Here is a 13778-nt window from a genome sequence, read left to right on the forward strand (position 1 = left end):
TCCTCACAAAGCATGAGTACACTGAGTGGATGAAACCTTTACTTTATTGATATGAAAAATAAAGATACTTTCTCAAAATTATTTTCAAAACAGCAGAAACAACAAAAAAAGCTCAAATCAAGTGTAAGTACATTGGTAATGCTGACTATGCAGACACTTAACATCTGACTTAATCTCTTTTAAAATTAGTATTCTAACTAAATTTTTGGAAGAATTTATGTAATCTGTATGCTAACTCACAAATGGAGGAGAGGAAAAGAAGCAATTTGGGAAAAGTGGCATAACAAAAGGCACTGCAAGTACTTTATTTGAATGAGACATGTAACTTTGTTGGTTGTGAATACTGTTGCACCTGACTAGACGACTGCTGAGTGAGTGCGGTGTAATACTGGTAGTCCTCAGTCCCTAAGAAAGACCTTGGTGTAACGAGTGCAGTTTCCTCCCAGAAAAACAGTTCTTAATTCAATGACTGACATGCAATGGAAAATACAATTTCTTCATACTTTCTTCCAACTCTGCAGTGCAGGGCACATGGTACAGGACTGCAGTGGTACAAGCATCAGCCTTGCAAGAGTGATTCCTCGTGCAAGGAAGACAATGTAAAACACCTGAAATGTCACAGAGGGAAAAGGCTGGTAACGGCAGGGCGAGAAGCGGGAAGATGGAGCTTCTATAATGGGGGCTCTCTCCAGCTTTGTGCCAGGGAGACACTTCACATCCCAGAGGCAGGTTCACAGCCACCTAAGGCTGCACCGATGCTGTCAGGCTGCAGGCAGGGAGACCCCCGGGACAGCCAGCTTTCCCGTTGGGGCAGGTCATCTGAAACACAGACATGTGCGGATGGGTCAAAGGCTTTGTGGTGTTCTGCAGACAGCCACCTACTTCACTGAACTACTTCACAGCAACGGCGGCACCAGGCCAGCCTCCTGGCTGGCCCCAGTGCCCTGGGAAGCAGAATCATAGAATCACAGAACTATTCAGGTTGGAAAAGGCCCTTGGGATCACTGAGTCCAACCATCATCCCTACTCTACAAAGTTCTCCCCTGAACCAGATCCACCAACATCACATCCAAACGACGCTTAAACACATCCAGGGATGGTGACTCAACCACCTCCCTGGGCAGCCTATTCCAGTGTCTAACCACTCTTTCTGTGAAAATTTTTTTCCAATGTCCAATCTAAACCCACCCTGTTGCAGCTTGAAGCCGTTCCCTCTTGTTCTGCTGCTAATTACCTATGAGAAGAGACCAGAACCAACCTCTCTGCAATGACCTTTCAGGTAGTTGTAGAGACTAATGAGGTCTCCCCTCAGCCTTCTCTTCCTCAAACTAACCATTCCCAGCTCCTTCAAGTGTTCTCCATAAGATTGATTCTCTAGGCCCTTCACCAGCTTCCTTGCCGTCCTCTGTACTCGCTCCAGCACCTCAATATCTCTCTTGAATCGAAGCGCCCAAAACTGGACACGATACTCCAGGTGTGGCCTCACCAGTGCTGAGCACAGGGGGACAATCACCTCTCTACTTCTGCTGGTCACACAATTTCTAAGACAAGCCAGGGTGCCACTGGCTTTCTTGGCCACCTAGGCACACTGCTGGCTCATATTCAGCCGCTTGTCAGTTAGAACCCCCAGGTCCTTTTCTGCCAGACACTTTCCAGCCACACTTCCCCAAGCCTGGAGCGTTGCCTGGGGTTGTTGTGGCCCAAGTGCAGGACCCAGCACTTGGCCTTGTTGAAGCCCAGACCATTAACATTCTTAGCCTAATGATCCAATCTATCCAAGTCTCTCTGAAGAGCCTCCCTATCCTCATACAGATCAACACTCTCACCCAGCTTGGTGTCATCTGCAGACTTACTGATAATACACTCTATGTCCTTATCAAGATCATCAATAAAGAGCCCTGAGGAACACCACTTGTGACTGGCCCCAGCTGGATTTGACTCCACTGACCACCACTCTTTGGGCCCAACAGTCCAGCCAGTGCTTGATCCAACAGCTCGCGTGCTCATCCAGGCCATGAGCAGCCAGGGTTTTTATGAGAGTTCTGTGGGGAACCACGTCAAGTGCTTTTTGGAGGTCCAGACAGTCAATACCCACAGCCTTTCCCTCGTCCAACAGCAGGACCATCAGGTGACAAGAGCAGCCCAGGCTGGCCAGGCAGGACCCGCCCTCCCAGCCCCTGCAGACCGGCCCCGCCCCCCGCCCCCCACCTCGCTCCGGTCACGTGGCGGGAGAGGGGAGGCGCGCTGGTCACGTGGGCGCGGGGCCGGGGCGGGCGCCGGGCTGAGGGAAGATGGCGGCGGAGAGGGAGCCCCCGCCGCTCGGGGAGGCGCGGCCCGCCGACTTCGAGGAGCTGGAGGACGGCGAAGACCTCTTCACCAGCACCGTGTCCACCCTGGAGGTGAGAGCCCGCCCGCCAGCGTGGTCCCCGATCTCCGCGGCCTGTCCCGCGCCCACCAGGCCCTCCTCTCGCCGCCAGGCCGCTGGTCCCGCGCTCCTGGCCGCGGTGCCCGACCCCCCTTCTCGGCCGCTGGCTCGTACCGGCCTGGCTCCCACCTGCGTCCCCGCCGCCTGCCTTTGTGCCGGGAGGCGCGGCTCCTCGGCGCTTCTGCCCGGCGGGCCAGTCTCCTCGGCTGCGCGGGAGTTCGACGGTTCCCCTTAGGGCTTCTCCTGCCAAAATAAACCGAAAGCTCTTTTTTCCAAATACCGCTATGCCAGCCACGCCTTCCTTCATGTTACCCCCTTCTTGTACTGCTGGGGTAATAAATATTCCCACCTTCCCTCGTCACACGACACCCGTTTCGCTCGTCGTCGTGTTTCACCCCACCCCCCCCCGACTTTGCGTGGATTAATAACAACCCCTTTGTTTGGCCTCTTCCGGAGACTTCACCTCCTTCCAGTTTGTAAAAACTCGCAGAAACTTTCCTGTCTAAGCTGCTGCCCGCCAGGCCTGGCGCGGGGCAGGGCGGCGGTGGCTGGGTGTCCCGGCGGGGGGTTGGGACCCTCCTGCCCGCTGCCCCCCGGCTCTTGGCCCAGCCCCGAGCAGGAGGGGCGGCCGAGGCGACGAGGCCTTCGCACACGGCGTTACGAAACCTGTGGTCGTTCTGAGGAACGAGAGTCTGAAAGGTCTGGAAACTTGTGAATGCGTCTTTGAACCGTGCTTGCTTTCCGTGTCTGGGGTCTAGTTCACAAAACCCCAAACAACTCAATGATAAATAGGTCCTCGTTCTGCAAAAGGCTTGTGTGTAAGTTCGTTATAATGGGAGCTTTTGTCGCTGTGTTGTTGTGGTCATTTCACCTGTGTGTTTTGCCAGTATCTTCTGGAAGAATTTTGTTCTTCCTGTACACAGCTGCCCATTTGAAAAGAAAATTGTTCCTGTTCCTCTTTTCTTGAAGAGTTTCCTGTCCCTGACCTTTACAGCAATAGGATCAGTGCGTGTTTCTTTGTTTTACTGTGGCTGCTGCCTGTCCTTAACAAAGAAGGCCACTCTACAAAGAAACTCTTAAATGTATTTTAACATCACTTGCCTTCTTTCAAGTAATTTTATTTTTTATAGATGCATAATCTGTCTATTGGTATAAAAAGATCTGTGGAAAAATGCTGTGAGGGAATAGCAAGTTATGTGAACCTGCAGTTGATGAGAACTGTATCAATCAATAGACTCCCGTGCATCTGTGTGTGATACCATGTGTATTATTGGAGTCTTGTTCTGTGTCCTTAGACTGCAGTATACTGTAAATTATGCCTTTATGTATATGGTCTACAATTATAGCTGTGGGAAATATGATAGATTTAATGTCTAAATCACAGTTACAATGGGAAGTCTGTATCTTCTTGATTAAAAATAGTTGCTGACAACACCTGTAACTGCATAAAGTCGCAAAAATTGCACATTGTATTGGATGGTTTGGCTGACAGTTCCATTGTACTGCTTCATTTTGGTAGATAGTTTGTAAGGAAGTAGCAAAGTAGAAAGGGGAAGCCTTTTTCCTTAAAGAGAGAAGCTTTGAAAAGCTTTGTCAGTAAAGCTTTTCTTGATGCCTTAATCAGCTACGGAATGTAGGGGAAGAGTCTTAATCTTGTGATTTTCCTACAAATTTGAAAGGAATAGATAATAAAAATTGTCTGAACTTCTCACTAGCTTGAACATAGATAGTTTTAAATGAAGTGTATAGCCACCTTAGTCCAGAGGAGAGCTATAATCTCATGGTATGAGCATAATTAAACTTGTCTTGAGTGCTGTTTTTAATCCTCTAAATATAAATGAAGGTTTCTAAATTACAATGGAAGTTCTATAGCAACAACCCAGCAACATTGTTCTTGTAGTTGATTGTGTATTTGTTTGCCATGCTTTTTCTCCTTTTTTATCAGCAAAGAACACCAAGGTCCACAGCTAACTTATACGAAGATTATGGTAGTTTACAAGTGTTCCTAACGGATTTATCTTGGAGCAGTCCATTTGCTTTTTGCATTATTAATTTGAACCCTGCTTCTGTTTTTTCTTGCTTTTATTTTCTTGCTTCTCATAAAAGGCAGGCTGTTCCTTTCTTATCTCTCATTTGGTTTGTGCAGTGGAGAATTTGTAAGATTTCAAGTGGGTCTTCCAGGTAGCTTCCATGTTAACAAAGTCTCCATGTGGAAAGCACATGCTAACTCATCCAAGTTTCTTCTGACAAAATATAATTTTAATGTATGTTACAAACAGCAAATACAAACTATTTAAAAACAGCAAGGCTAACTGACTTTAGTGGCTTATCTGTATAACAAAATGGAGAGTATTGTTTATTTCAAGTTGAATTCTCTGATGTGAAGCAAATAAGCTGGACTTCCTTTGTGCACACACTAGAAGTTAATGTCTTGAATTAAACCGTCATAAGTTTAGAATATAAAATGTTAAAAAATCACACTGAACTGTAATAGCTGGCATTTCTGGCATGTGATGGCAGCACATTCTAGGACTTGAAAACTTGGTGGCAGAGTGAGAGAGCTCTTCCCATTCTGAGAATGTAGGGTACCTAGGAACTCCAGGCATGGGCTGAGCAGCAGCTTGTCTGAGATTGTGGGGTACTCATTACTTTGTCAGATACCCACAGTGACTGAGAGTAATGGAATGATTATTTGGTTTTCATTGTGCCAGTCATATTTTAATGTCTCAAGGACAAACTCACCTGGAGTACTGTGTTCAGTTCTGGTGCCCCCAGCACAAGGACACAGAGCTGTTGGAGTGAGTTCAGAGGAGGAAAAGCCATGAAAGTGATCAGAAGGCTGGAGCACCTCTTCTGTAGAGAAGGTCTGAGAGAGTTGGGGTTGTTCAGCCTGGAGAAGTGAAGGTACCAGGGAGACCTTGTAGCAGCCTTCCAGTACCTGAAGGGAGAACAGGAGAGCTGGGGAGAGACTTTTTACAAAGGTTTGTAGTGATAGGATTAAGGGTAATGGTTTTAAACTGGAAGAGGGTAGATTTAGATTAGACACTAGGAAAATTCTTTGCTGTGAGGGTGGTGAGATGCTGGAACAGGATGTCTGGGGAACTTGTGGATGCCCTATCCCTGGAAGTGTTCAAGGCCAGGCTGGATGAGGCTTTGAGCAACCTGATCTAGTGGGAGGTGTCCCTGTCCATGCAGGGGGGTTGGAAGTAGGTTATTTGTCCCTTCCAACCCAAACCATTCTATAATTCTAGCTGGCAGAATTGCTTTCCTCAATAAGAACAGCCAGACTGGATTCGATAAATGGTCTATGACAAGACTGGACAAGATTGCATTTACAGTGATGCTCGGTGATGGATGGTGTGTGAAGACTATTGCTGGTGATTATATTTTTGTGCTTGTAGTCACATGCAGTGCTCTTCCAGCTACCAGGTCTTTGTAACTCTGTGTCTCATGAGCCCTAGGTAGCATTACAGTATTAGTAAACTTTCATGGACTTACCTAACTGCTAAATTTTCAAGTGCATGGGGTTTTTTGTTTGTTTTGTTTTTTGTAAAAAAGATTCCCATGATATGCACAAGAAACATGAAAGTTAACTGTGCCTTTTAAGAAGGATCATCCTCTCTTTAAGTTTGTAATAAAGTAATTACTAATTTGCTGTCTGTGTCTTCTTGCCACTGTTAGGGGAGCCTGCAAACAGCTGTATGGAAGTCACTTTTGATGACATATTTGGAAAAAGCATGTTAGATTTTCTGAAAAATTGTACATTTAGTATTACTTTCATGTCACCATTTCCTTCTTCGTCCTCGCCTGCTTTTTCTGCCACCTTCCTTATTTATCTATTGCACCACTTCCTGCTTCATTTTCCCTAAACTTCTCACTCATTTGTGTTTCCTGTCTCTGTCTTTGGTAAAGCAGGTGACCTGAACAGGTAGCTAAACTGCCACCTACTCATTTCAACCAGTGTTTATATTCCCATTTTTGTTTGTTGTAGATTTTTTTGTTTTGGTTTGCTTTAGTTTTGATTTGGTTTGGGTTTTTTTGTAATGGAAGAATATGTGGAGAACTTGAAAACAATGAGTAAGCAGTAGATGTGGTAATCTGTTGAGGGCTGTTATTTAGGTCAGGGTGTATGTATAATCTCATTACCAGTCTATCAGTTTGTGTCAAAGATCTGCAGTATGCCTTTGGTTTTGGCACAGAAGACAAAGCATTAATAGGCACAGAAGTCCAGATGTGAACTGAAAGGAAAATACTGAGTCCTTTAACATTGAGCTATACCTTTGTCGAAAACTGAGTCTGTGTTCAAGGTTAACTTTTGCAATTATATCAGAAATGTGTGTCTTCTTCCTTTGTGTTAAATCCACCCTGTAATGGAAGCCTTGTGTGTGTCCTAATTTCTGGTGCAAGTGTTACTGTCACAGTGTTGAGTCTATTCTGTCTGCCCATTCTGTAGTTTCTGAACTTCTGTAACTCTGTTCGAGACAATGAGCAACGTTAACTTGAACAACTAGAGCAGTATGATGGTCAGCTTTTGTCAGCCTGCTATGTTTTGACTGAAGGAGACTAGGAGGAGTTCAGACAAGTAGTTGAACTGGTTTTAAGAGGACCCTACTGTTAAGAGAAGGGAGGACATCCAGACACTTAGGGCTGTACATTCAGCCAGCAGCAAATGTGGTAACTTATTCTTGTTTCTTCATAAGTCAAAGCTGTAAAATACTTAGTTATTACCACCAAAAGTAATGCTCAATAACAGAAGTGAAAACTGAGCTTCCTATTTCCAAACTGGAATGGGCCTGTAAGCCTCTCACCTGAAACTTGTTTTCTAGAAAACAAGAAAAGCAGCAGGATCCAGAGTGTCCTGTGTACTTGAATGTCTTGGCCATTGCCTGTCTTGGTTGTTGGATGCTTTGCCTGACCTCCTTTTCCCTCCGGAGTCACTCAGATTTCATAGGCATGAACCTTTCAGGAAAGGTACATGCTTGTGACATTTTGTGAATTGTTGACATGGAGTGAGTTCAACATTTTTAAACAGCCATGCTATTCATCTGTGCCTAAGTTACAAGGTTTTCTGTTAATCTCATCTTCCATTTCTTGCCTGATACTCATATTTTCACGGTGCTGACTACTGACTCCAAAAGCCATCTTAGTCACCATTTTAGCTGTACTTCATAGAGCTAAGAGTGAAGGTGAGGACCTGTGTCTTTAGCTTGCACCTCTGGTAGCGTGTTCCTGGAATAGCATAGTATGCTAATAGTTGTTTTAGTACATGGGTGCTTTTTTTGAGAAGCTGAATCTTACTCTCTGACCCAGTGACTGTGTAAAATAATCAGATTATTAAGGTTTATTTACTCCAGTTTCTGATACATTCAGAACTGTGGCTTTCTGGGTTTTCATAGTTCCCTAAGAGCTGTGTCTGTTGTGAAGATAACTTTTGAAGATAACGAACTAAGCTTTGTTGCTAAATTATTAGAAACAAGCTGATGCCATGTTCCAAAGTCATAATAAGTGTTCAGATCAGAAATATGTTTTAAGAAATTTCTACACATTGTCTTTTTCTTATAAAATTCCAACTGTTTGTGAAGATACTTAACCCCATCCTTAATCTTACTTGAGAATGAGAGTTGTTCAAAAATACCAAAGAACCATTGAAACATTAATAGGCCAGAAAATAACCTTATTCAGCCCTCAGTTTGTTGCAGTTTAACGCACACCAGCAGCTGAACCCAGCACAGTTACTTCACTCACTCTCCCCACATGATGGATAGAAAATTAGAAGGGTAAAAGTGAGAAAACATGTGGGTTGAGATGAAGACCATTTAATAATGAAAGCAAACACTCTGCATGCAAGCAAAGCAAAATAACAAATTCATTCCTTCCTATTGTCACACTGTTGTTAAGCCATCTCCAGGAAAGCAGAGCCCGCCACATGTAATGATTACTTGGGAAGACGAACACCATCACTCCAAAGATTCTCCACATCCTCCTTTCTGTCAGCCCTTATTGCTGAGGACAGTGTTAGCTGGTATGAAATATCCTGTTGGTCAGTTGGGGTCAGCTGTCTCAGCTGTGTCCCCTTCCAGCTTCTTGTGCAATCCCCAGCCTACTTGCTGGCAGAGCAGTGAGAAACAGAGAAGGTTTTAATGCTGTGTAAGCACTGTTCAGCAATAACTGAAGCATCCCTATGTGATCAACACTGTTTTGGTCACAAATCCAAGCCATAGAACAGTACAAGCTATTATGAAGAAAATTAACTGTTTCTCAGGCAAAACCAGTACACAGCTGAAAGGGCATTTTAAAGAGAAGACATTTCACCTATAAATTATCCACAAAACTAAACTTCAATATCTACTATTATTAAAAACTTAACTTGAGATTTATAAGTAATATAAATTAGTTATATATTTGTAAAATAGTAACATGTAGGCCGAACTTCTGTTTCACTGACAATCTTCCTGTGTCACTTCTAGACTTTTTGTCTTGTACACAAATTATACAAGCTGCATGCTTCTTGAGCTTTCTGAGGATCCCCTGTGGTCTGAGTCCTCTTTTATTTATGAACATTCTCCAGTTGTGGTTCATGGAAATGGAAGTATTTGAAATTTGGAGAAAGCCCTCTGTAACTGATGAGCTAACTACAGCTCTGAAGCCTGGTGTGCAGAGCAGAATTTTTGGCTGCCAAGGCAGAATCTTTACCAGCTCTGTAAGAGAAGGAGATTCGTAATCCTACCAGGACTTGTTATCTTTCCAGTTATTGATGGATATTACTAGGAAGACACTGTTTCTTGTTCAAAATGGGAGTGGCTTTGCATTGGCCTTTGATTAACATGTTGCTTTAGGCATGTAAATGTTTTTTCGCATTTAAGGTTTAAGTGGTCAAGGCAAAGCTTGTGTCTAATAGGGTTTCTTTTTGTGATTAGAACATAATTGTGATTACGTATAGTCAAAAGTAATCGTAAGTAACCAAAATAGCTACCTCAGATAAAACTGAGAAGATAGACTGGTAGAAGAGCTTGAAGGTGTGACTATTCTCTGAGGGCTCTTTTCCATCACTCATTACTCTAGAGCATAGTTAAGGGATAAAGCTGAAAACAATCAGATGTGTGGAAGAAGTGATCAGGAAGGGTTTTGTTCTCTGTGCCTGGCCATTTTACAGCTGTTTTTTCTGGAGATGAATTGACAGGTATGAGCTACATTTTGCATCTGTAGTGGTGTGTGGTCCCCACTATGTCCTCAACTGCAGATCTAACAAAATGTGAGTTGCCATTCAAAGTTGAGTAGCAGCAAAACTGGTTTGGAATGAGTATCTGTAATGTTTTAATACATAATTGCTTTTATTGATAAAACTTTAAACTGCTTGAATCTCACAGGGAAACCAGGCATTTATCTGCTCTCCTATTGTAGCTAATGTAAATCTTAAATTCTCAGCTCTGTGCTTCGCTGCCTAAAGAGACAGACTGTTCCTTCTGGAATATGCTACTTCTGAGTTCTCAAATCACTTTAAACTGCTATTACATGTCCATATGGTAATTTTACAACAATGAAGCAAGTGAAGTGTGAGGTTTTCTTAAATTTCCTAATTTATTTCACCTAAATTAGGTGTGAGTCTTGTGATACAGCTTAAGGATTATGCTTCACAGAATTTAAAAATGTCTTTATTACCTCAGAGCATTTGATTTGCTGTGGGATCATTTTTAGCATTGGTTTAGTATGAGAGGTGTACATGTGACTAGTTAATTGCTTGCTTGTAAGGTTATAAACTGTTACCTACATACAGTTCTTTTATGTTTCTGCTTTGACTTCCTTTGCAGTCTGTATGGCAAAATCTATCAAGAGGTTTGAGAGGCTGCTCCTTTTGTTGCTGCTCATTTTTATTTTTGTTTTTGTTTTTTATTGGTTTCCCGGTGTTCCCTGGGGATATAACCTCTTTTGGCATTTGAATAAAGCAGCTCTTTGTTGTAACCATAATCTGGTTCAGAAGAATATAAATTTTCTGGTATTGCATTTGCTTTTATCTTCCCACTTTCTTCAGCAGGAAAAACTCTGGGCTAACCTTTCCAGGTTGAGAGAGTCTTGGTTTCATACATACTCTTGAAAACGTGTTTGGTACTGTGTCTGAATTTGTCTGGCAGGATTTTTACTGTTTCTTGCATACTTCCTCTGTAGCACAATCGCAGGTGACCGAGGTCTGGACAAATGTGTGGGCCTGGGATCTTGCTCTGTGCTGCTTAAAATAAGTCAGCAGTGCCATACTCTGTGTAATGGTGTACACTGTTCTTGGAGAGCCAGCTATAAGAAAGGCCTCCCTCTTAAAACTCTTGCTTCTGCTACATTTCTGAATGTGAAAATACGACCTGGATGGATTTTTTCAGTGGCTTTTCAGTATTTTTGCGGCCTTTTAAAATATTTTGTAGCCTGTGACATTTGTTGAAGTGTAGCCTGAAATGTTTACTCTGTTTTGAGTTCTAGTTCTGAACTGAATTTAAATTATGACAACTCCATGCGAAAACTAGGAAGCAAGCAGTGGCACAATTTTCAGAGGCTCATTTTAAAGTGCGTGTGTTCATAAACTGAAATTCTCTTGCTGAAAACTCCTTAGCTAGCTATCTCAGATGAACTTGTGATCAGTGAGGCTTGCAAATTTTCTAGAATTACTGAAATAACTGTAGTTGATACTTCCTCAACAAGGATTTTCTAACTGAAGTACTGATCTTCAGTTGAGCACATATTTATTTTCTAACATAAACATTGGATAGTCCATCTTCCATATTGCTTTAATTTTCCTGAGTGTCTTCAAATATTTATCTTTCTCACAGAGTGAGATCTAGTCTTCAGTGAATTAAAATTACTATCTAAGGCTTCCATATCAGTAAAATGTGATCCTCTATGTCAGTAATCCCCAAAGTCAACCTGTTGCAAAGATACAAAAATTTCTTACAGCTGCAAGCAGCCTTGAGTTGTTTAAATGTCATTAATGCACTCTTCTGATCTCTGAAAATAATAACAGAGTTCTTGGAGATTATTTTTGTTCTATGTACAAATCCAAATATAAGTACAAGCCTTTCCAAAAAGAACTTAAAAATCAAATTACAATCAGCAATACTAATAAACTTACTCTAGATACTTCTGTAGCAGCTTTTTTTTCCCCCGGTTAATTAAACTTGAGGAAATAGGTGACATTTTTTCTCTCTGACAAAGAAATAAAAAGAGCTGTTGACTAGCTTATATCATTTGTTCATTGTTACCAGGCTAGGAATGGGAAATGGAAATAGCTGACGGGGTTTCCTTTCTGTACATCTTGCCTTGTTTCTTTGTAATGAAAGAATGTTGCAATAATTCTTACATACTGACACATGGCAACTGGTGCACTGCTAATTTTTTAACTTTTTTTTTTAAACAGTCAAGCCCTTCCTCTCCAGAGCCAGCAAATCTTCCTGCAGAAGACCTCAGCACAAGCTCTAACGGTCCAAAGCCAGCAGAAATAATGTTAGATGATGACAGAGAAGACCTCTTTGCTGGTAATTGCTCTTTTCTTCTTATCCTTCTGCAGAAAGTCTTTTGCTCTTGGACTGAAAAAAATGTGCTTTTCTGGGAAGGAGAGTTAAAAACTTTATGTTGTAAAAGGTCATTTTCTTGGCTCTAAGGAAATACGAAGCAGTAACTCAGCAATGGAAATTTCAATTTTAGTTTATGTAATTTAGTATTGTAGCAAATCTTAACTGTTACTTAACTTATTGAAGGTATGCTTCCTGGAAGATCCATGAAATAATTAAGTAGTGCCTCTAGCCATAATCAGCCATTGTATCCTGATTTCAGCAGTCATGTATTGAATTGAAGATCTGTGACCTCCTGCAATATGTTGTCAGGTTTATGAATTGTCAGGAGAAGTAACACGCTAAAAAGGAAAACAGCCGAGATTCTTCTTTGCCTGAAGTTGTTTGTTCTACCATTATTAACACAACTTGGTATTGGTTGTATGTTATTATAAAACTGTTGTGGAGTGTAGCCTTTCATTTCAAACTCAAAATAAAAAACTTGATCTTGCTTAATATTGTTGAAGTTTTGTTGGAAATATTTTTTCTCCAGATTTTCGTGTGTCTCAGGTGTAAACACTCTTGATGTTATTTATTTTATAGTATAACTATTAATTGCTCTCATATTGAATTAGTGACACTTGAAGAAGCTTATTTAATGGAAACTGTAATTTAAATTTCTTAAGTAGTTTGCTGATGATGTATGGATTTTTCTTGTGGGACTTTGTAGTTGTTTGTTTACCAAATAGACATTTCTGAGCACTGTGTACTGTCAGTGCATAGTGTGGTACTGTTAGCTGGTTAGTAACGTGTTCTTCTGACAGTGATAATGGAATTTATCATTATGTAATTAATAACATTCAGATCTGTGTGGAAGAACGTGACTTAAGTTAACCCATAGTTTTCTACTTAATAGCCATACGTAACCTCTCCCAGTCTTTTTTTTTTTTTCCAATTCAAATTAAATACAATTCAAATTATGTTGCAAACTGGAGGGTATTTCCTTTTTCATAAGACTCTTCACTTACACTTTTCCTACTACTACATATTGAGTGAGTCAGTTGAGAGTCTGCTTTGAATATAGTCCTCATTTCATCTTCAATGATTTGCTAATGTAATAATTCAAAAAGGAACTACAGCTTTTAGTTCTGGGCTGTTTTGTATGGATAGATGTGCACATGCACATTACTTGTGTTCTGAACTTAGTGTATTTATATTTGCACATAACAGTGTTAGAATATATTGATGTTTACTAACTCTCTGAAAGTGTTTTAAGAGAGAGTTAAGACTAGAGGGTAATCCTAGTTATTTTGCATGTATATTACCTGATCTTATGACTCATAAAGACCAGCAGTGCTTAAGCAAGGAAGCTTCTAGTACTAGTAATTTAGTTATTTGACTTCAGTATATAAAGCTGTTTTTTTATAACCATAGAGCCATCTGGCATGTATATTTTAGGAAAGCCAATTTGCCTTTGTATAGTATTAAGAAAAAGGGTGGCTGGAGTAAATACTGAGGGGAATGAAACAGAAGGAAGAAATGTTAGCAGCCAGATTGTTTCAGCTGAAACGGATGCTGTGAAGAAAATACACAGAACTGATTTAATGAGTTTAAGTTTTGCTATAGAAGACATTCTCTCAACTGCATATGGCACTGAACTGAAAAAATCTAATGTATTGCATGTCTTAACACAACAAAGACTAGTAATTATGAGGTCCGTTTACATACGGACTGAGGGTAGTACAGACTCTCAGACAGTGGTGGGGGGAGGAATAACAAGAGTGATTTATGGAGTCTAAGGCAGAATGACATCTTTCATAGTA

General features: G+C 41.5%; 1 protein-coding gene across 1 annotated transcript in view; it reads left to right on the top strand.

The window, feature by feature from the left end:
* The first annotated feature begins 2266 nt into the window (after positions 1–2266).
* SNX2 (sorting nexin 2) overlaps positions 2267–13778 on the top strand; it is a 35442-nt gene continuing 23930 nt past the window's right edge. Inside the window, exons 1-2 of the mRNA XM_051641933.1 lie at positions 2267–2399; positions 11823–11940. Coding sequence (XP_051497893.1) covers positions 2292–2399; positions 11823–11940 — 226 coding nt within the window. The 5' untranslated portion in view covers positions 2267–2291. The remainder of the gene's footprint in view (positions 2400–11822; positions 11941–13778) is intronic.

The sequence above is a fragment of the Apus apus genome, chromosome Z, assembly GCF_020740795.1.
Source record: "Apus apus isolate bApuApu2 chromosome Z, bApuApu2.pri.cur, whole genome shotgun sequence".
In the NCBI taxonomy this organism is placed as follows: domain Eukaryota; kingdom Metazoa; phylum Chordata; class Aves; order Apodiformes; family Apodidae; genus Apus; species Apus apus.